Source organism: Lactuca saligna, chromosome 1, assembly GCF_052625555.1.
Source record: "Lactuca saligna cultivar CGN05327 chromosome 1, ASM5262555v1, whole genome shotgun sequence".
In the NCBI taxonomy this organism is placed as follows: Eukaryota; Viridiplantae; Streptophyta; class Magnoliopsida; order Asterales; family Asteraceae; genus Lactuca; species Lactuca saligna.
In genome coordinates this window covers 60349865-60371254 of record NC_136417.1, presented here as the reverse complement: position 1 = coordinate 60371254, position 21390 = coordinate 60349865, and the positions used below count along the sequence as shown (strand labels likewise).

General features: G+C 34.8%; 2 protein-coding genes across 2 annotated transcripts; both read left to right on the top strand.

Moving 5' to 3' along the window:
- The first annotated feature begins 10354 nt into the window (after nucleotides 1-10354).
- LOC145007034 (uncharacterized) lies at nucleotides 10355-10999 on the top strand. The gene has a single exon (XM_078966040.1). It carries the CDS (start codon nucleotides 10355-10357, stop codon nucleotides 10997-10999), a length of 645 nt encoding a protein of 214 aa, XP_078822166.1.
- A 45-nt stretch (nucleotides 11000-11044) lies between these two features.
- LOC145007025 (uncharacterized) lies at nucleotides 11045-11518 on the top strand. The gene has a single exon (XM_078966032.1). It carries the CDS (start codon nucleotides 11045-11047, stop codon nucleotides 11516-11518), a length of 474 nt encoding a protein of 157 aa, XP_078822158.1.
- The last annotated feature ends 9872 nt before the right edge of the window (nucleotides 11519-21390 follow it).

The window sequence follows — 21390 nt, the reverse complement described above, 5'->3', positions numbered from 1 at the left end:
TCTCTTACTCGAAGGATTATCTGAGCATCATTACATGTGATGGTATTCAGGTGATGACTAATTAGTATTACAAGGAGGCCTTCAGCAGCTGAGGACTGGTTTGAATGGAGTTAGAGGTTTCCCTAGGGCAAGCCTAGGATGAGAGTGGTAGAGATCAGTAGTAGTAGAGTGACTTGGTGGAGTTGAGGTAACTCTTGAGGAAAGTACGGATAGATGTGGAAGGTAGTATGGGTCGTACTACTGAAAGCAGAGGATCCGTACTCGATTTAAGAGGGGCCGAGACAAAACCAGGGAACTAGTAGAGTGTGTGAGAGATCCCTCAGCAGCGGTGTGTATATTGATCAGCAGCGTGTTATATTTTTCAGCATGGTGACTTTGCGCGAGATACCAGTTAGCAGTTCATGTACCAGGGAGGGATCTGGCTCGGGGTCTGGAGCCGGGCAGCTTGACGATCAGATGAAGGAGTTCATTTCCGCAGAGATTATGTGCATCATTATCGATCAGACTCCATTGATTTTCGGTTCAGTTAAAGAGGACATTATGGAACTTATGGACAGTCATCTTGAGGCCTTTAGGGCCGAGGTGGTTTCGGGGCAGATTGGGGCTCGTCTAGAGCCCGATTCTTATGAGGTTCAGGGAGATCCCATTTCCAGCTTTCGCCATCAAGGGACAAGAGTGAGTCAGGCACCCTGTCTTCAAGAGAGACCTCTGCATGATTGGATAGTTGAGGAGGATTCGCGAGCCATTCGCGAGGGGTTGCTCGGCATGGTCGCAAGGATTATTGATAGGTTGACTACGAAGCTCTATGATCAGATAGCATTTGTTCAGATGATGGATGGAGTTGATAGGGTAGCTCAGGAGCGAGAGCCAGGCAGGGAGTCGGAAAGGAAGAGGAAAGAAGATGGGTCACAGGTAGCCACAGGTTCGAGCAAGAGGCCCAAAGGGTCGAATTGGAGATCGAGGTATTATCAGAGCCGTAGTCGATGCGGGAAATGTGGTAGGTCGCACTTGGGTGCGTGCAGGAGTGGTAGTGGTGGTGATTTGGGCTGCTTCAGATGCGGCCGAATGGGTCATTTCAGCAGGGATTGTACTACTACCATCGCCCAGGGGCTTGACCCGATATGTTTCCATTGTGGTCAGAGAGGTCACAAGAAGGCCAACTGTCCAGGTGTGTATGAAGTAGAGCAGGTGATAGCTCCTACGTCTATGTCTTCGAGTAGCACCAGCAGTTGTCGGGGCTGGGCTAGGGCACCCACGGCTCGAAGCAGATTGTACCGGTTGATTGCAGCTAGGGTCCGGGCAGCGTTGGGTGTTGGAGGTATGTATATTTTGCCTTCTTGTTAATTATTATTCATGATATTATTGTTATGTTGCTGCAGTGATATTTATAAGCGTATGTTTTGGGGTATCATATTACCTGTTTGTGATCGAGTTTTATGCCATCTGTATACCTTGGATTTTTGGTTAGTAGTCAAGGGATGAATTTTATCGAAAAAGGTTACTTAGGGTGCAGTAAGTGTAGCATGCCTTGGAGGGACTCGATATGTCTCGCTAGTTCGGAGCCGTATAAGTTTTAGAAATGGAGTGGTTAGATCCCTAGCTATGGTAAGTGTAGGATTCCTCAGCAGATTAGTTATGGAATGGTAGCAAGGATTTGGATTTCTATTCATTGAGCAGCGAGATGTGGGCAGGATCGAAGTGGGGGAGAACCCTCCGAGTATGCGAGGGCAAGAGCACGCTGACCCGGAATGAGTGCGCCATCCTTGAAAAGAGAGGATAGTAGCATAGCAATGGGTGGATCAAGGAGTTCAGAATTGGGAGTTTAGGGAACTTCCCAGCAGTTAGTTCATGTTTTTGATATAGTTAGTAGCTATTTGGGAATCCAGGTTGGAGGACCGCCGATAGGATTCTATTGAGTCGGAAGAAAGATCTTGAGAAAGGTTAGCAAGAGATGTTTCCGTGTTAGTAGTTAGTGGTAGAGACATCATGTAGGGTTGTGTGGATTCAGGAGTTGGAAGTTTGGAAACTTCCCAATGTTAGTTTCATGTTTATGGATTAGTAGATGCTTGGTTTGGGAACCAAGTCGAAGAATTTCTCGACGGATAATATGTCGAGGTAAATGAAGCATCCGATGGTTGAGGGCTGATTTGAGAAGTCAGGATGAGGGATTGCTAGCAGAACTAGGGATAGACAGGAAGTCCTCAGATTAGTGATGGGTAAGCATTCAGATAGTAGTAGTAGTGTTGTAAGTCTGTGGGGGTAGCCGTAGCATTCACTAGCAGCCAGATAGTAGTAGTAGTGTTGTAAGTCTGCGGGGGGTAGCCGTAGCATTCACTAGCAGTCAGGTAGTAGTAGTAGTGTTGTAAGTCTGCGGGGGTAGTCGTAGCATTCACTAGCAGCCAGATAGTAGTAGTAGTGTTGTAAGTCTGCGGGGGGTAGTCGTAGCATTCACTAGCAGTCAGGTAGTAGTAGTAGTGTTGTAAGTCTGCGGGGGTAGCTGTAGCATTCACTAGCAGCCAGATAGTAGTAGTAGTGTTGTAAGTCTGCGGGGGTAGCCGTAGCATTCACTAGCAGCTAGATAGTAGTAGTAGTGTTGTAAGTCTGCAGGGGGGGTAGCCGTAGCATTCACTAGCAGTCAGGTAGTAGTAGTAATGTTGTAAATCTGCGGGGGGTAGCCGTAGCGTTCTCTAGCAGCCACACAGTATTAGGGTGTTGTAAGTCTGTGGGTGTAGCCGTAGCATTCGCGAGGTTAGTAGTTAGAATGAGCGCATTGTTTTGGACGCAAAGGGGGGGGGGGGAAAGCAGTAGTACCCACCAGTTCGTGTGCAGCAGAGAGCATATAGAAATCCATGGGTTGGATTTCGAATTATCCAGAGTTTAATCATAGTTGAGCCAGCCATGCGACAGATGGATCGTCAACACAGTCATGAGATCAAGGAAGCAGTGAACCATTGGGATTCATGTATGTTAAGGGCTACCATTAGTATGGGAGCCATCATTATAGTCTTGGATTTGTTGACGTTTGGACGCAGTCGGTTGGATCGGGAGGTTGTTAGGACCACAATAACAGGATGACTAGTGGAAACTAGTTCCAAAGAAAGGTTTCTTTCAGGCAGTTCAGTGTTGCAGGTAGTCCAGTGTTTCAGGCAGTTCAGTGTTTCAGGCAGATCAGTGTTTCAGGCAGTTCAGTGTTGCAGGCAGTCCAGTGTTTCAGGCAGTTTAGTGTTTCAGGCAGTTCAGTGTTCCCAGTAATTCAGTGTTTCAGATGTTTGCAGTATTTTTGGACAATATTAATTTTGTGTCGGACTGTAAGTTCAGCCTTATTAGTTGGACCTGGGTGGTCTCAGTTCATCCAGAAGCCAGATTTGGAATAGCAGAACTTTCAGTCAGTAGCAGTGCGAGTATGCAGCGTATGGTAGGTTTCAGTCTATTGTTCATGGGGTGCGCGACACCAAATGGTAGTAGAAAGAATGCCTAGTGGATACTGGCGACGATGACCCGTACTGGGAGTAGCGGGAGTAATAGATTTGGTGGAGACAGGGTCTTTGCAGTGACGGAAGAGGTAGGTAGTTATGGAGCATCGCCTTGGGAAGGCAAGGAAATCGTGCAAGGAAAGAAGGGGGAAACCCCTACGGGGTCAGTGCAGTATTTGGAAAGTATCAGAAAGATTGTCGGTTAAGTGCGTTGCGTTTCCAGAATGTTCAGGGTCAGGTTGGACCCGAGATAATTATCAGTGAGGATTTTCATTGGTCTGAATGACTGAGCGGAAGGCCAGCGAAGGTAGACAACTGGTGTTAGAATGAGCGGTGGGGTATTGGAAGTAGATCGCAGTCGGTGTATCGTAGCAAACTTCGAGGATGAAGTTTAGTTTAAGTGGGGGAGAGTTGTAACACCCAAAGTTGGAAAGCCAAGAAAAGAAAGAAAACCCCAATTTTAAGGGGAGACTCGGCGAGTCCAAGAAGGGACTCGGCGAGTCCGAGCGAGATTCGGGTCGAGGTGTAAGCGACCAACTCGGCGACTCGAGCAAGGTGACTCGGCGAGTCTGGTCTGGGCAAGGAAAACCCTAAATCTGGGACTTGGAGCTTATTTAAACACCTCATTCTCTTCCCTAAGGCTCCTTTAGTGCCTCTTTCACTCAAAACAATAAACCCTAGCCGCTATAATCGTTTTGGAGTAAGATCTAACACTTGGTGAAGCTTTTTGGAGCTTGAGAGAGAGGATAGTCATTGTGGAGCAAGAAAGGGGCCTTGGATCCAAAGTTGGTGGAGTATTTCTAAGCAATTAACGGTAATAAATCGTTACCTTCCCTCTTTTGTTTAATAGATCAACCTTGGCTATGAGATTTGGAGCTTTTATGCCATTCTTAAAAAACTATTTCGAGTTAGAAGCCAGATCTGAAATTACTACTTCAGATCTGAGTGTATCTTGGCCTAGAAAGTCATAAAGCATCTGTTCTTGGGTTGATAGTGAAGCTTCTTTGTCTTAAACTCTAGTTTGGATTGTTTTAAGCCTAGATCTCTTGATCTACATGTAAAGTTTGCCACTTTACGTGAGGGATAGGCCCTATAAGTATGGATCTATGAGTTGGAAGCCATGTTTGGCTCGAAAAGCCACTGCATGGATTAAGGACTGAATAGACTCAGCGAGTCCTTTGAGGGACTCGGCGAGTAGTATGAAGATGGAGGCGAACTCGACGAGTTGGATGAACAACTCGGCGAGTCTATTGAAGATTTCCTTGGACTCGGCGAGTCTGCTCTTGGACTCGGCGAGTCAAGTCGCGAACCCCAAACCCTTTGATTCAAGGTTCAGTATAGCGAGTTGAGTGGGGACTCAGTGAGTTGGACAGGTCAGAACTCGGAAATCAGTGAACTTGGCGAGTAAGGTCAACATGGAAGGCTGACTTTGGCCAGGACTTTGACTTTGATCGGAGTTGAGTTAGTTGACTTTTAGAGGTCAGACAGGCTAAGTGTTTCTTTGTTATTGGTAGCTCGGAGAGTTAGAGGAGCAGCATTTCAGACGGTGGTTGGTTAGCAGTCCGTGGGTTACCAGCAGAATACAGCAGTTCAGGTGAGTTTCCTTCCAGTAGGAACGGGTCTAAGGCCACAATGTCGACCCGTTCAGTTAGCAGTAGTTTCCGGATCTCGGTCCGATGCAGTAGTTAGTATGTTTGATGCCTTCGTGGCTCTGTCAGGATTTATGTGTTATGTGGTATGTTTTATGTGATTCGGGCTACGGCCCGATGTAGTATGTAGTATATGTGTTCATGATAGTTAATATGCTATGCTATGCTATGATCAGTTAGTCCGGACTTCGGTCCGATGCAGGGGACAAGGTCCCAGTCAGTTAGTCCGGACTTCGGTCCGATGCAGGGGACAAGGTCTCAGTCAGTTTCCGGACTTCGGTCCGATGCAGTGGGCAAGGCCCAGTATGTGCTTTATATGTTATTGTATGGTATGTGGTAGTTTGGGGGAGCTCACTAAGCTTCGTGCTTACAGTTTCAGTTTTTGGTTACAGGTACTCAGTTTTCAAAAGAGGAGCTCGGAAAGATTGCAGTGCACACACCATAGTCATCTAGCCTAGGATGTTCTACTCTGATAATAAGTTGTATTTCGAATTAATGCTACGAATTTATGTTATGATTTATGTTACGGTTTTTATGAATATGGTTTTTAGTAATGTTGTAAAAAGAAAATTTTAGTTGTGATTTTTGGGATGTTACACCCTGTTTTGAGATAATTATAAATAGCGGATGAGATCCCAAATTGAGGAGTTTTTGGCTTCCTTGGAGAACAACCTACGACTAAAGATACATTTGGAGACCTGAAGAACCCTAATCTTTGATCCTTAAGAAGACTTAAGGCGAATTAGGTTAAATCTTCCACTTAATCTAGAAGTGAATCATGTGTAGATCAATTAAATTCGTTTTTAGCTTCTCTATGATTGTAATCATGAGCTAAATTTTGTAGTTTCTGTTTAGGACAGACTAATTTACTCCTATGGTGTGATTTATACTTTGATTGATTGATTATTGGTGATTTTATTAAACTAAGTTTGTTAAAGAACCTTATGCATTGATTATAACTATTTTTTGTTAATTGGAAGACAATTAGGTTGCATGAACATCTCTTAATTGTTAACCTCATATGATTTATGTGAAAACTTCATTATATGCCTAGCATTAGTGAATATGAAACTAGGATTAATTAGAGAATGGATAAACTAATGTGTGAGCTTGTTTGGTAAACCAACAAACAAGAGGTTAGTTGAACTACCAATTTGATTAAGCAATTACAAATCTTATTTAATCCAAATAATTGAACTAGGGAGTTAATTAGTTTAAACACTTGATCACTGCTTAAATTGAGTAATTTCCTAAGGGTTGGTAATAGCGAATGTGAATCTAATCATTATAGCTGGTAACCAATAACAATCAATATAATACTTTATCATAAAATTGACCATAGGTGTGAATTGGTTGGACCTAAATAGAAACCCTTTATTAAATTTGGTGAATTTTTACTTGTTTTAGTTGCTTAGTTAATTACGTGTTAGGATGTGTGTTTAAGTTTCTAGTCTTGTAAAACTAGAGAAAAACCATTTACTTTTATTACTTGTCTAGTTAAAATTAGTTATTAGTTTAATTTCTGTTCCCTGAGTTCGATACCCTAGTTATTTAACTATACCACTAAAAGACAGGTTCACTGCCTTTGTGTGCTAAAATTATATTTTTAGAGTAGGAATAAAACCAGTGCATTTTACACACATCAGTATCAGATCTGAAGAAATTACGCCAAAAACATTAGATATGAGAATGTTAATATGCATGATAAAGATTAAGATTATCAGTAGTGGTATAGTAGATCCAAGAATGTCAACTACATTATGCTGATCCATGAGCATCACAAATCAAACCTGACTAGATGTATGTCAAAATCCGGTGATTAGTTGTCTTCAGCAACAGTGACAGTCGGTGGCTAGCGAAAATCTCCGGTTAGTTGAGACAAAGACAATAGTTTAAGCTTAGATCCGGAGGTGGAGAGTGGAGGCAAACTAGATCTGAGTAAGATAATAAAATCCAGATATGATACATTCCATATCTACCAAATCTGAGTGAAAATCCAGTGCTCTTTGGTGGATCCACGTTGAAGTAAATCTGAAGTAGCGACATTGATCCATTGGTGATTGACGGAGGTGTTTGACATAAGGAAAAGAAGCAGCAATTGTAAAGTAGGATGACATCAAATCTGGTGCAACAAGAGAAATAGTAGTCTCCGGTGGTGGTGGCGGTCTCCGGTAGTGGTGGAGAACTCCAACATTGGTGGTGGTCTTGGAGCTTTTAGAAAAGATGAAAGATATTACCAAAATTTCAAATATGAGAAAGATGAAATGAATAAGTAAAAGGAGTGGGTTTGTTTAACAAATGTTAATTTTGAAATGGACAAAAATACCCTTAATGAAAATGGTTCCTAAATAGTTCTTAACCTTTTGTGATTCTCATTTGATCTTTTACATATATATATATATATATATATATATATATATATATATATATATATATATATATATATATATATATATATATATATATATATATATATATATATATACTCTGAAATGATGGTAAGGTTTTTAGTAGTTGTACAAGAATTGGTGGTTATGTATGGACGCTACTTGACATGCCCAACAAAAACAAACTTTATATATATATATATATATATATATATATATATATATATATATATATATATATATATATATATATATATATATATATATATATATATATATATATATATATATATATATATATATATACTTGACATGCCCAACAAAAACAAACTTATATATATATATATATATATATATATATATATATATATATATATATATATATATATATATATATATATTAGGTCCATGATAATAACATATGGAGCTTTATCCATGTATGTATGACAAATATATTCATATAGAGTGTTCATTTAGAGTGTTCGTTTACTCAATTACAAATATATATAACACCATCAAACATTATACAAGTTCCGGTTTCCCAATTTTCACCATTTCCACACTTTTGCTTTTAAGGTCATTACGTTGGCCATCATGAATTAGAATCAAAACATGGTGTATACAAGCTTGTAGAAGTGTTAATGCGACATCAAATATCCACTATTATTGGCACTCCAATGAAATTAACAATCATCATCTCATTCTTTACACTTAATAGAACCTTACTTCCAACCCAAAAAATCTCTTCAAAATTAGCACAATATGGAGAATTTTTGCCACTAGAAGCCCTTAATATAAACTATAATAGAGTTGACAAGAAATATCCCCAAAACAAGTTTTTCCCATCTTAATAATATTCACCAATTTTTAACCGACACAAATACGCTGTGAGAGCATTTTGTGATTCATAGCGAGCGGTCTGAAAAAACATTTTATGATTCATATAGAGTTGTCCGCACAAGGTTGAGATAGAAAAAAATGCATAAAGTAGAGCCTACTCACACCACATAAATACTCCATATTGTAAATTCTCGTAGCTTGAGTAATACATTGTTTTTTCATTTTTTTACATAAGTTTCCCATACTTGGTCCAAATCACTTTGTTTTTACATTCACTTCAATTTGGTCTTAACTATCCATATTACTAATTAGAACATTCAAAATTTGTATTATAATTTAGCGTGTATAAAGGGTCTATAATGGCTCTACCCTTTGCAAAACTAAGCAAGGGATTAGGGCTCCCAATTTTAAAGGGCCCCCAATTCTAAACCTTATTGTGTTATATGTGCATATATATGTATTTCTTAGGATATAAAGACAAGTTGAAGCTTGACATGGTGGTAAAAGACCTAGTTTATAAAACTAAACGTTAGAAGTTCTAAACTGTTTGCTTACTTGAAGGGACCCAATTTTTTTTTTTTTTTTTTTTTTTTGCTTAAAGCCTCTAAGTTAGTTGAGCCGTCCTGTCCATATAAGACATCAATTTTAACATCCAGCTTGGACCCTCTGTTTGTCTTATATATCAACATTATTATCATACCAAGATTACATACATTCGTAGTCAACCTTACAAATGTCCCGAATGATAACACTTTAAGTTTATGGTTGTTCAAATAGGACTTATATTATCAGCACATGCTTAGCACACACTTAGAATTTCTCATCGCTTAGGAACATCTTTTATGAGTATCATCTTATATACATTCAATATATTTATTATAATATTAGTATGCTAATATAACATTATAATTCATTCAGAAAGATACAAGAGTCGGGATAGCCCAATGTAACTTTCTTATTAATAATAACCCACAAGCCATATATTACCTATAAAGGCAATGTACTTTCATCAAAATCGTATTGACATCTTCACATACAAACACGTTTATTCATTCCAACACATCATTTTCATTACTTGTATAGAACTTACAAGCCTTATAAAAGTCTAACTGTTACATATAGTAATTAGAGAAACCATCTCCTTATTGTGCTCACGAGTTTATATTTTTTATAAACATTGAAGACAATAAACATATTTAATGAAACAACCCTCGTATATTTGAAATTGTCACTTTGAATCAAGTTTTAAATTTTTTTTTAGATCATAGTTATGGATATGGTCCCACTTGTTCAAATTAAAAAAAAAAAAAAAAAAAATCATATTTTAACATTTTTAAAAGTAAGAGGGTGCACTCAGAGGCGGACTCACAGTGGGGGCAATGGGGGCGGCTGCCCCAGCAACAAATTTTTTTTTTTTTTATTAAAAATATATCTCTGAAATTTTTTAGAAAACATTGGCAACTAAGGAGGGTTAAATGTTTTAGTATTGACGGCTTTATTCACATAGTCAAAATATAAGAAAGGTAAATAAAAACAAGAAAGCACGCCTCCTTAACTCTTCACGACAACAAATTGATTCTGCTTGCTCCTTTCATTTACAGTTTTGAGTTTTGTGTTTGATTTGATTTTCCAATTTCCATTGATTCATCCTTCATGCCAGGTACACATGACATATTCATATACTTTTTTTTTTTTTTTTTTAAATAATTGGGTACTATGTCCTAGAATCTTATTATATTGAATTGTTAATTGATTTCACTTTGTATACCCAATACACACATCCACCTCCATAGTTTTTAAATAATTTACCTTTGATTGATCTTCTTTATATATATATTTTGAATTTCCGATACAATTGTTATTCACTTATTTGGGTGTTATTTTTAATTAGGGTTTATACTTTGTAATTATAAATATAGGGGAAATGGATAAGTTTATTATTAGAACTTCCACAATTATTGGGCAAAGCTAAAAAATAAGTCCAATTTTGGAACAAACTACAAAAATGGGGAAAAGTTCAAAAAGAAGGCCAAATTTGGAACAAGCTACGAACATGGGACAAAGTTCAAAAAGAATTTGTGAAGAAATTAATTTGAATGAACTTCTTGCCGATCCTAGGACTCGAAGAAGAATGTCTAAATATAATCAAAGGGCAACCGATACACGATGGAGATCTCATTACGTAACATTGTTGAACATCAGTATCTTATTTTATTCTATAATTGAGGTACTTGAGTATGTTGTTGAGGATTGTGGGAGCTCTGAGCAAAAGGCAGACGCGGTCATATTATTGGATTGGACACAATCTTTTGATTTTGTTTCTGCATTGATCTTGATGAAAAGTATACTTAGAATTACAAATGAGTTATCTTTGGGATTACAATGGAAAGATCAAGATATAGTGAATGCTATGGAACTAGTTGGTATTTCAAAACAAAGGTTAATGACACTGACACTGAGAAACGAAGGGTGGGAATCATTGGTCAAAGAAGTTTATTTATTTTGTGAAAAGTATAGTATTGCTATTCCAAATATGGATGATGTCTTTGTAGCTCGAGGTTGGCCTCGTCGTGTAGCTCAGCAAGTGACGAACCTTCATCATTATGAAAATGATTTATTTAAAAATGTGATAGATTGGGTGCTTCAATAACATAGAAGTAGATTTAATGAAACCACTACTGAATTGCTACTTTGTATGGCTTGCTTGAACCCCGATTATTCTTTCTCATCTTTCAAGAAGGATAAATTGGTTACCTTAGCCCAACTTTATCCCTCAGATTTTTATGAAACAAACATACTTGTTCTTGAGAACCAGCTTGACACGTATATTTTTGATATGAAATCTAGTGTTCATTTTTCTAGATTGAAGGGATTTGGATACCTTGCAATGAAGCTAGTTGAGACAAAGAAAAATTTCATTTACCACTTGGTTTATCGACTGATCAAACTAGTTTTGGTTTTACCCATCTCAACGGCTTCAGTTGAAAGATCATTTTCAGCAATGAAGATTGTGAAAACTCGATTACGCAACAAAATTGGGGACCAGTGGTTGAATGATTGTTTGGTTACATACATCGAGAAAGAGATTTTTCAAACGATTCCAAATGACAGCATTTTGAAAAGATTTCAAACCATGAGATCCCGCCGTTGCCAATTACCGAGTACATGACAGGTTATTGTTTATTAGATGGTCATTGTTTAATGGAACTACTTTATTTGTATTTCCCTATTTTATGTTTCTTTTGATCTCTTGGAAAAGATAAGTGGTTGTCCATTATCTAATTATAATATTAAAAAAAATGACTGTTTTGTTTACTATAATAACTGTGGTTTAATTGTTGCTGGAAGATATTTGTTTGAAAGATAATTTGATTTGTCTTATTTCAATCAATAAGTTGCAACCATAAATTCCATCAATTATCAAATTCTCATTTTTTTGTGTGTACATCTTCAAACCGCTTCAAGTTGAATTTTTTCCCCCTGTTTAAAAATAAAATTGGGTCCGCCTCTGGGTGCACTAATGACATCCTGAGATATCAATTATTTAATAGTGTAGTAACATATTGTAATTGTTTTTTCTAAATATCCTAAAGGTGTGTGATTGTGCTTACAAAAAAAGGAAAGTAAGTAATATGGATATATATGATCATGATTACAAAATAACCGGAGGTAAATAAGTTGTCCACATTAAAACTCCTTGTATAAAATTAGTAAATGCTAACACATATTAGAAACTCTATTCCACATAGGATATGCATAAAATAGTCTAAAACTTTTGAAAGGTTCTAATTATAATATTATAATACGGAATATATGCTCTTAAGATAATAGACTCGCCTTAATTGTAATATTTCATCTATTCCGCTTCTATTTTTAATAGCAAACCAATCTACTTGTAACACCTATTTCAAGTATATGAGTAGTTATACTTTTGGTTAATGAAAATGTAAAATCTTAGGTTTTGAGGTGGTCACGAAGTGACCATCAAGGCAGAAAACGTGCATCCATCCTGCAGGCCATGACGTGATGAGCAAGTGGTAAGGGTTAACCCAAATTCTCTGTATTTTGTGCCCTATTTAAAGGAAGTAAGGGGCTAGGGTTTGCACACCCTTAACCTCCATCATCTTCTTTCCCGCACTAATCAATTGTAACCTCCATTGTTGATCTTAAGAGCGCTTTTGGTGAATTTTAGCTCCTTGTTGAAGAAGAAGGTCCCTTTGGTACATTTTTTCAACAAGCAAATCTCATCCTCACCACCTTGTGTTGTTTTTAGACCTTTGTAAGTCATAATCAGGTCAATGTCTTTCTCTTTTAAGCATGCTAGATTTAAGTTTTCCCCACTTTTCTCTATTTATGTGTTGAGTAGAATTCATGGAATCCATAAAGTTAGAAACATTATGGATCATTGAAATCTTTTGAAAAGCATAGATCTCAAATCTGGAGTTTGATGGTGGTTTGGACTCCATGGATGAAGTTTTGGCGCTTTTTCTTCCATTTTGACCTAAGTTAAGCTTTAGACTTGTATTGAACACGCATGACTGATAGTGATAAGCCCCGATCTTTATGATATATTAGGCATTAGGAAGGTTTCTGGAAAGTCGGAAGGAGTGGCTCAGTAAATTAAGGAGTAAATTACACGAATTGTCCCTATGGTTTAGGGAAAATTGCATGTTTGGTCCCTAACTTATTTTTTTAACTTAGAAGGTCCTTATAGTTTGTTTTTGTTGCACGATTGGTCCCTGTCTTATCTAAAAAGACTATTTTTCCCTTAGTTTTTTAATGTATTTAAATAAGATGAGGTAGAAAACGTAAGGTAAGATGAGGTGGATGTGGGGTTTGGGGTGTGCTTATTAAAATAAAATAAAAAAACAAGGGCAAAATAGTCTTTTTAGGTGTGACATGAACTGAGTGCGCAACAAAAACAAACAATAGGGACCTTCCGTGTTAAAAAATTAGTTAGCGACCAAACATGCAAATTGCCCAAAACCATAATGATCGTTCGTCTAATTTACTCTTAATTATTATTTATTACACTTGTCCGCGTATAAAAATGTTAGGATGATGAATACGAAGAATAAGTAGGAGGATAATTAATTTCTCTTTACAGAAAAAATACATTGGAAGAACTAACAGTTAACTCCATTAAATTAGTTATACATAAACTTTGTAGTAAGTGTTAATCCAAAGGTTCACAATGTTTACTTAAATAAATTAGGTTAATTTTGTGACCTATATATACATAATCAAAAGACTATTTTTCTCTTAATTTTTTAATTTATTTAAATAAGATGAGGTAGGAAATGTAAGGTAAAATGAGGTGGAGGTGGGGTTGGGGTTTGCTGATTAAAATAAAATTAAAAAACAATGGCAAAATAGTATTTTTAGGAAAGACGTTGACTGAGTACGCAACAAAAACATATAATACGTACCTTCCGTGTTAAAAAAAATAAGTTAGTGACCAAACGTGCAAATTACCCCAAACCATAGGGACCGTTCGTGTAACTTACTCTTAATTATTATTTATTACACTTGTTCTCATCTAAAAATGATAGAAGGGTAAATAGGAAGAATAAGTAGAAGGATATTTAATTTCTCTTTAACAAATTATAGGGAACTTGTAGCAAGTGTTAACCAAAAGGTTCACCATGTTTACTTATAAAAATATGGTTATTTTATATATATATATATATATATATATATATATATATATATATATATATATATAACTAATAAGAAATGCAACCTTAACCTAATAACTACATAGCACAAATAACAGTATCTTCGACGTGTATGGTTTGAACCTTGACGTCGTGTGTGTTGAATATTTCACTAAGGGTTTCGAAAATAACAGACAATTTAGTTTATATGAATCAGTTTACTTGGAAGGTAGTTGCGTTAGTTATCCTCTTTAATAAATAAATATTTTTTTTACCACATGTCATCTTCTTATTCATTTTGACACTTGTCATTTTGTGAGAATTTTAGAAAATTTTATTTTCCACTTGTCATTTTTTAGGGATTTTTATTTTTTTAAAATAAAATTCCATAAAATTGTAATAGATTCTATAAGGAAATAAAATCATCTTATTAATTTGGTAATAGATTCTCATAAATACTTCAAACGATTTAATTTCATTTCCAAAATTTCAAAAGATTATATTCTATTATGTAAAATATTACATTATAAAACTTTTCATATTTATATATTGATATTAAAATTTTATTTTTAATAAACCCGTGTATTAAACGGATCTCACACCTGGTACTACAATATATTGCTAAATAATCAAGGTTAATACACATTTTTTTTAAAAAAACAACGTCCTTATCTCAAACAAAACTTGAACATTCAATCAATTTCTATTAACAAGCTAGGTATTTCTATACTTTTAATCTTGGCCCTTTTGTAATCTACTATAATAAATGAAGGTTTTTTATCACATGTCATCTTCTCATTCATTTGGATACATGGTATTTTCTATAATTTTTAAATTTTTTATTTTCCACTTGTCATTTTATTGTATTTTTTATTTTATTAAATTAAAATTCCACATTTAATATGTAAGGTGATATATATGTAAAGTATTTATTAGAAATTGTTTATATATGTAATGTTTTCAATACATTAAAATCTCATTAATTTTAATAATTCAAAATTTTTCTTATTTTTATTATAAATTCAAACTATTCAAATTATTAAAATTTTATATTTATTTTTTTTAATTAAACCAATGTAGTACATGGATCTCACACCTAGTCGCTAATAAACATAGTTAAAACATGACTAAATTGAACCATAAGTGGATCTCTTTAAATGTGTAATGATATAAATGCACATTGATTATAGATACACTGTAAAGTCAACATAGTATTTTTTTTAATTCATGTTACCATAAATGGTTTGTTTATTTATTTAGTTTTAAATGCTTATATGAATATAAACACACATACATACACTGTAAGGTCAATATAGTAATTTCCACTCCTATATTGTTACATATGTTGTTCGCCCCTATATATACATGGATCCCTTTGTAGCACATACCTTAATTACAATCGTGGCCATTGCGTTGAGCATTAGAAAATTTCGTTAATGATCCTTCGTGCTAGCTTGTGCTCTTGTACATATGTCATGATCTAATACAAGTTTTTTTTTTCTTTCTATTTTTGTTTTTTTTCTCTTGCATTTTTTAAAAGAACTTTCTCAACGTTGAGTCATTTTCTCTAATACATATCGATGTCGTTGATGCAAATTTTCCCCATTTAAAATCATTAGTGTAAATGGTTTGAATTTGATCTAACAAATTGATAATGTGTATACTGTTATGTTGACTATGTATAAATTGGTAATATGTTTCGAAAACTCTTGTATGGATCTCAGATAATTCAGGTTGCAGATTTAATTTTTTGATTTATTTTTGCAGATTGCATCATTTAAATGGCTTATCAATGTTCGTGGAGTTAGAATCATTGATTTTCTGATTGAATCTGATACATATATGTCAGTATTTGATTGATTGAGTTGATGAAATCATGGACATGAGTTTACCGATTCGATTCAAGTATAAAGTTCTACGGCTGCGATTTCTCTGTTTAAATCCGTTGGTTTAAATATTTAATGATAGATTTGGGTAACCATTTATCTATCTATGGCAACATGAATGAGTTGTTGTCCAAACCCATATAAGTTGGGCGGCTTTAAGCTCCAACGCACACATGTTGTAGTTTTTTTTTTTTTTTTTCGTAATCATGCATCACATGTTGTTGTAAGGGCTATTTAGTAATCATACATCTAGACAGAAAAAATACAAAGCATAAAGGAATGGATGTATGTATAACATAGATGTTAAAAAGTTGTTTTATTTCAATAATTTTGATGTTGTCCATAGTATGTATAACAATTATTTGATAATGAAAACACTAAAACAAAGCCTTTTTTTAAAAGAATTGTTGGGGGACGAGAATCTTCTTCGACCCATTGGGTGATCTATAAAATATACCTCAGAGTTTCGGGGATGGGTCCGATTAACTCGATAATTTTTTCAGTCTCTAATATAAAAAATACCAAAATGTTTTTTTACCATAACAAGGGTGACCACAACACGTCCATTTTCTCGTCCCATGTAAAAAGTTTTGTTGCCCATATTAGATTTTTGTAGCTAAATGTTATTTACGGATCAATTAACATTTTATTAATAAAAAAAGATTTTTGTAGGCATCCATACGAAAATCATTGGTATGTTGGTTACAGCCTAATTTTTTATTGAATATTAAAAATTGCAAAATAAAATTAGCCCAATTTATCTTTTTTTAAATAAAACATTAGTAAGACAACAATAAAAGTAATAATATTGTATTTTTTTTTTTGGTTATGCATATGTGGCTTACAACTATGGTTCTAAAAAGAGCATCATGGCATGCCTCAAGGCATGTCATGATGTGAGGTGTGGCGTAGCCGTTACAAAAACATCTAAGGTGACTTTGCATTTATCTCTTTTATATATATATATATATATATATATATATATATATATATATATATATATATATATATATATATATATATATATAATAGTCACGTCTTGAAAAACGTCATGGTTCATCAAGGTTTGTCATTGCTTAACCTTGACTTTGCCATCAAATCACACTTCATGTTATTTAGAACCTTACATACAGGTAGTTAAGTGTATAACTAATGATGATATGTGCCACATTAGTATACTAAAATATCATTAAATGAACATTAAAAGTTACGCATGTCATCATTTAATTGGGTAAAATGATTTGTAGGAACAAAAAGTAAAAAGATATTTAATTTCTCTTTTTTCGGTTCTTTTCGATCATATTTTCTTTTATGGTTCCTTTTACATGTAATGTAAACACGAAAATATGGTAACATCGCATGCAATTTAATATCATAGTTATTGATTGTGAATAGATTATGTGACTAATTATTCGAAAGGATATTAATTAAGTGCGACTTAACAAACTTTAATTTTTTTGGAAGGCAGAAAAAATATTTTAAAACAAAAAGTCAGGGGAACAACATACAAAAGGATTTTAAATAAGCAAGACTTACAACAACATTCTTGTCGATCAATACTAAATTTTTATCCCTATGCTTCAATCCACCAAAAGAGATTAATTTGTATATCAACCTTCATTTTTAAAGGGAGAATTATCGATTTCTTTAATACATGCACTTTTTCGCCTTCCATAAACTTACTTATATTATGGAACACGCATTTAATTTAGACAAGTCACTCAAAAATTTCATCCTTGGGCCCAAGATGAAAACCACATTGACCCATATCCCATACCCAAATAGGTTTGGGGTCGTTTGATAGAGGTTGATTAGGTTAGAGGCTTGAACCAAGGCATAATCAAAAATGTATGACAAACACATGTATTGAGAATCAAGTCCATTATTGAATAGTAAAACTCGGTACGACGGTTTATTTCTTGGACTGGACCAGAAAAAAAGTAAAGGACTGAATCAGAAATTAGGACCGAGTTGTAGGTCATCAGTGCAAATCAAACATGTTGATTGTGAAATTTGGACCGAGTCCTAGCTTTGGACCCGATCTGACCCTCTGTCAAACAACCCCTTTGTGTATGAAAAATGTGCAAAATGGTCTACTCCCTCTTCAGCTTACAGATAACACACATGGCATTTGGAACTATAAAACAACGGTTGGTACTAAGTAATATCCTATTTTGAGCAAGCTGCCAAGTGAAACTATTTACTTTCATTGGCACCCAACATTTATACTTGAAGAGAGCGAGATAATATTGTGAGACTTTAGCTTCAATATTAAATCTCGACGATTTCACCTAGAACTTATGTGAGTTGTCCTCAACTCTCCACCTTGAATCTCAAGCATTAGTGAAATTAAAATTATCCAAAACTTGTATCAGGTCAGAAAACTCAAATTGTTATGCCCGAATATCCTATTTCGCTTCGTATTCCAAGTAAGTGTCTTACAAAGTTGGATTTGATTTGGACTAAGTTTGATAGCTCCTGTGATATAAATATGAGGAAATGTTTCTTTCAAAGTTATGGCACCCACCTAATTGTTATTCCAGGCATGTATTTTAGACCCATCACCAATTTTCCTTTTTAAAAATACCCGATAGATTAATGCTAAATTCTAAAAGATGAACCTCATTGGAAGCAACATCAAACCAAGATCCAAGGAGAGATCTTCTTGCCGTTGATGTATTATCATAATCGAAAAACTTATGAATTGCCCAAATAGTTTGAGCCCAAATGGATTCGCCATCTGATTTCGATTTCTACTACCATTAATGCTAAACATGTTAGATTGCTTTATATATAAATATATATATATATATATATATATAGAGAGAGAGAGAGAGAGAAATAATACAGTAGTAAGGACTGATGACCATTTTAACGATTGTGAGCCTACCACCAAATAAAAACGATTTTGCTCCCATTGAGCTAAGCTTACTCTTGAATTTGTCAAAAAAAAAAAAAAATAGATCCCAAATCCAAGCAAGCCTCATATTGGAGTAAATCTCCAAGCCAAGCTAGGTAAATGAAAAAAAATAATGTTTCACAATTTAAAGAAAAAGAACCAATTTAGTGATTTCAATATTTTCAACCACAATACCATAAACTTTACATTCGTTAAATTTTACCTTTAGCTTAGAAAAGATGTGAAAGCATCTAAGAAACCTGTTTTAGTTTAAAAAGATTTATCAAGGACCAAACATCTATGAACATTACGTCATCGACATATATTAAATGCATAAAGGATTGCACCATTGTTGAGAGAAACAAGCCATGAAAGTTGTCTTTTGTTTACATGTCGATGTTGGAAATTTTTTGTAAAAACTATCATTTTCCCTAACTTTGGAAACATTTAATTATATGTATATTTTATATAATTGTTTTGTGTTCTCATCCTTAAGAGCTTTGAGATAGTATGTAATGTTTCTAAAATGTTTTTTAAGTGAATAGAATATCGATGCGTGATGTGTGTAAAACTCACTTAGTTTTAATCCTACTTTAATTATCAAATAACACACAAAAGGCAGTGAACCTATCAATTGTGGTATAGCTAAATAAGCAGGGTATCGAACACAGGGAACGGCAAATTAAATTAAAAACTAATTCTATCTAAGTTACTTTAGCAAATAAGGGTTTTTTCTCTAGTTTTACAAGACTAGAAACTTACTAACTAGAACTGATGCAAGACTAGAAAAGAATAAACTAACTAGATTCAATAATGGGAAAGAAACTTCTGTTTAGTTCAACTCGGTTAACTTTATGGTTGATTTTAAGGTAGTAGTGCAATGGATTAATTCTTTCGTTGGTTACCGATTCAAGTGATTAAGTTTGTGTTCACTACCCTAATCCTTAGCAAATAAACTAATTCAACCAGTGGCCAATTGCTTAATTTAATTATATTTACTAGATTAATTATTCGGGTTAAGTTAGACTTGCAATAGCTAATTAATTCATTATTCTTAATTAACCTCTTGTTCGATGGTCATCTTACAAGCTTGCACATGAATTTACTCAATTTCCTTATTAATCCTAGTTTCATATTCATTAATCCTAGACATATGATATAGTGGTCACATATCATATGAGGTTGATAATCAATAGATGTTCATGCTAATCAATTATCTTCCTATTAACAGAAAATTAATTATCATTCATACACAAGGTTCTTTAGCAAGCTAAAATAACAATTAATCACCAACTTAGAATTAATCCTACCAATCAATCAAACCATATTGTCAACTTTGTATCCCCAAACAGAAGTCTAAAGAAATTAGTTCATAACTAAGGTAAATAACAGCAAACAAATAAATTCAAGTTGCTTAATCATGTTGACAAAACAAAAGAATTAAGTAGAATGGTGAAATTACGCCTTAATTACTCCCGGAATTGGATTCTAGCTTCTTTGGTCGACTTCTAGGGTTCTTCTGACTTCTTATTCGCAGCTAAGCACTTCTGAAACTTCCCAGAATTCTCTTTTCTCGCATTATAGAGTTATCTTTATATATGCATCCCGACTCGTCGAGTCATATGGTGACTCGTCGAGTCCCTCTCATATTAGTCGTAATCCGATAACTATCTTGACTTCCGAATGCTTATCTTTCTGAATCCGCGACCGGAATCGTCGAGTCAAGGTGCAACTCGACGAGTAGAAGCCTTTTATGGGTGTTTTCTTTCTTCTTTCCACTCTTGAGCTCCTAACCGTTTCTCTTGCTTCCTTTCGCTTCCGAGCTTCATCTTTGGACTGAAAAACATAATTTAACACTTTTAAGTACCTTTTGTCCATAATATGCAACAATTTAGCTAATATATGAATAATAAACTACACTTAAAACACACTAAATATGCACATATCAAAATACCCCACACTTGTCTTTTGCTTGCCCTCAAGCAAAACTGAATTTTAACACATTAGAATCACATATAATAACTCCAATCCAACCCAGCCATTATGCCAAGACCGCAAAGCATGCATTTGTGTCTAAAATTCCTAAAAACCCCCCATACTTCAAATACTCACAATCCTCATAAACATTCGCCCACTCACCCCGAACTATGCTCATTTTATGCAACCCTCCGAATCCATCCTCAGAAAACCTCTTTACCCTCAAGGTATTTTTAATTGAGCAACCCAAGCATACATAATCTAGAATTACAACTTTTCGATACCACTATAGAGCTCTTTGGAATTCTTCACTTGCTTGATAATTTGATCTTGGATATCTTTGAATTCACCACCTTTGTTGATTAATTTTTGGTATCTTCAACTTTTTGGATTTCTTCAGAATTTTCGATCTTCATATTTGATATTTAACTTTGATGCTCCAAAAATTCTTCAAACTTTTCTTGTAATTCTCTTTTTTTTTTTTACATGTATACCTCACTTTTTTTTTTCTCAAATCCCTACATGCTTAAGCAGGGGCGCTCAATCTCAACCTTTATTGGCTAATGATAAAAATCTTCCTGGATACATTTCAGGTTTAGGCTGCTAAACATATTACATCCCT

Bases quoted from the DNA above. Each gene is read 5' to 3' on its own strand.
- LOC145007034 (XM_078966040.1), top strand. From the start codon at position 10,355: ATGGGGAAAAGTTCAAAAAGAAGGCCAAATTTGGAACAAGCTACGAAC.
- LOC145007025 (XM_078966032.1), top strand. From the start codon at position 11,045: ATGGCTTGCTTGAACCCCGATTATTCTTTCTCATCTTTCAAGAAGGAT.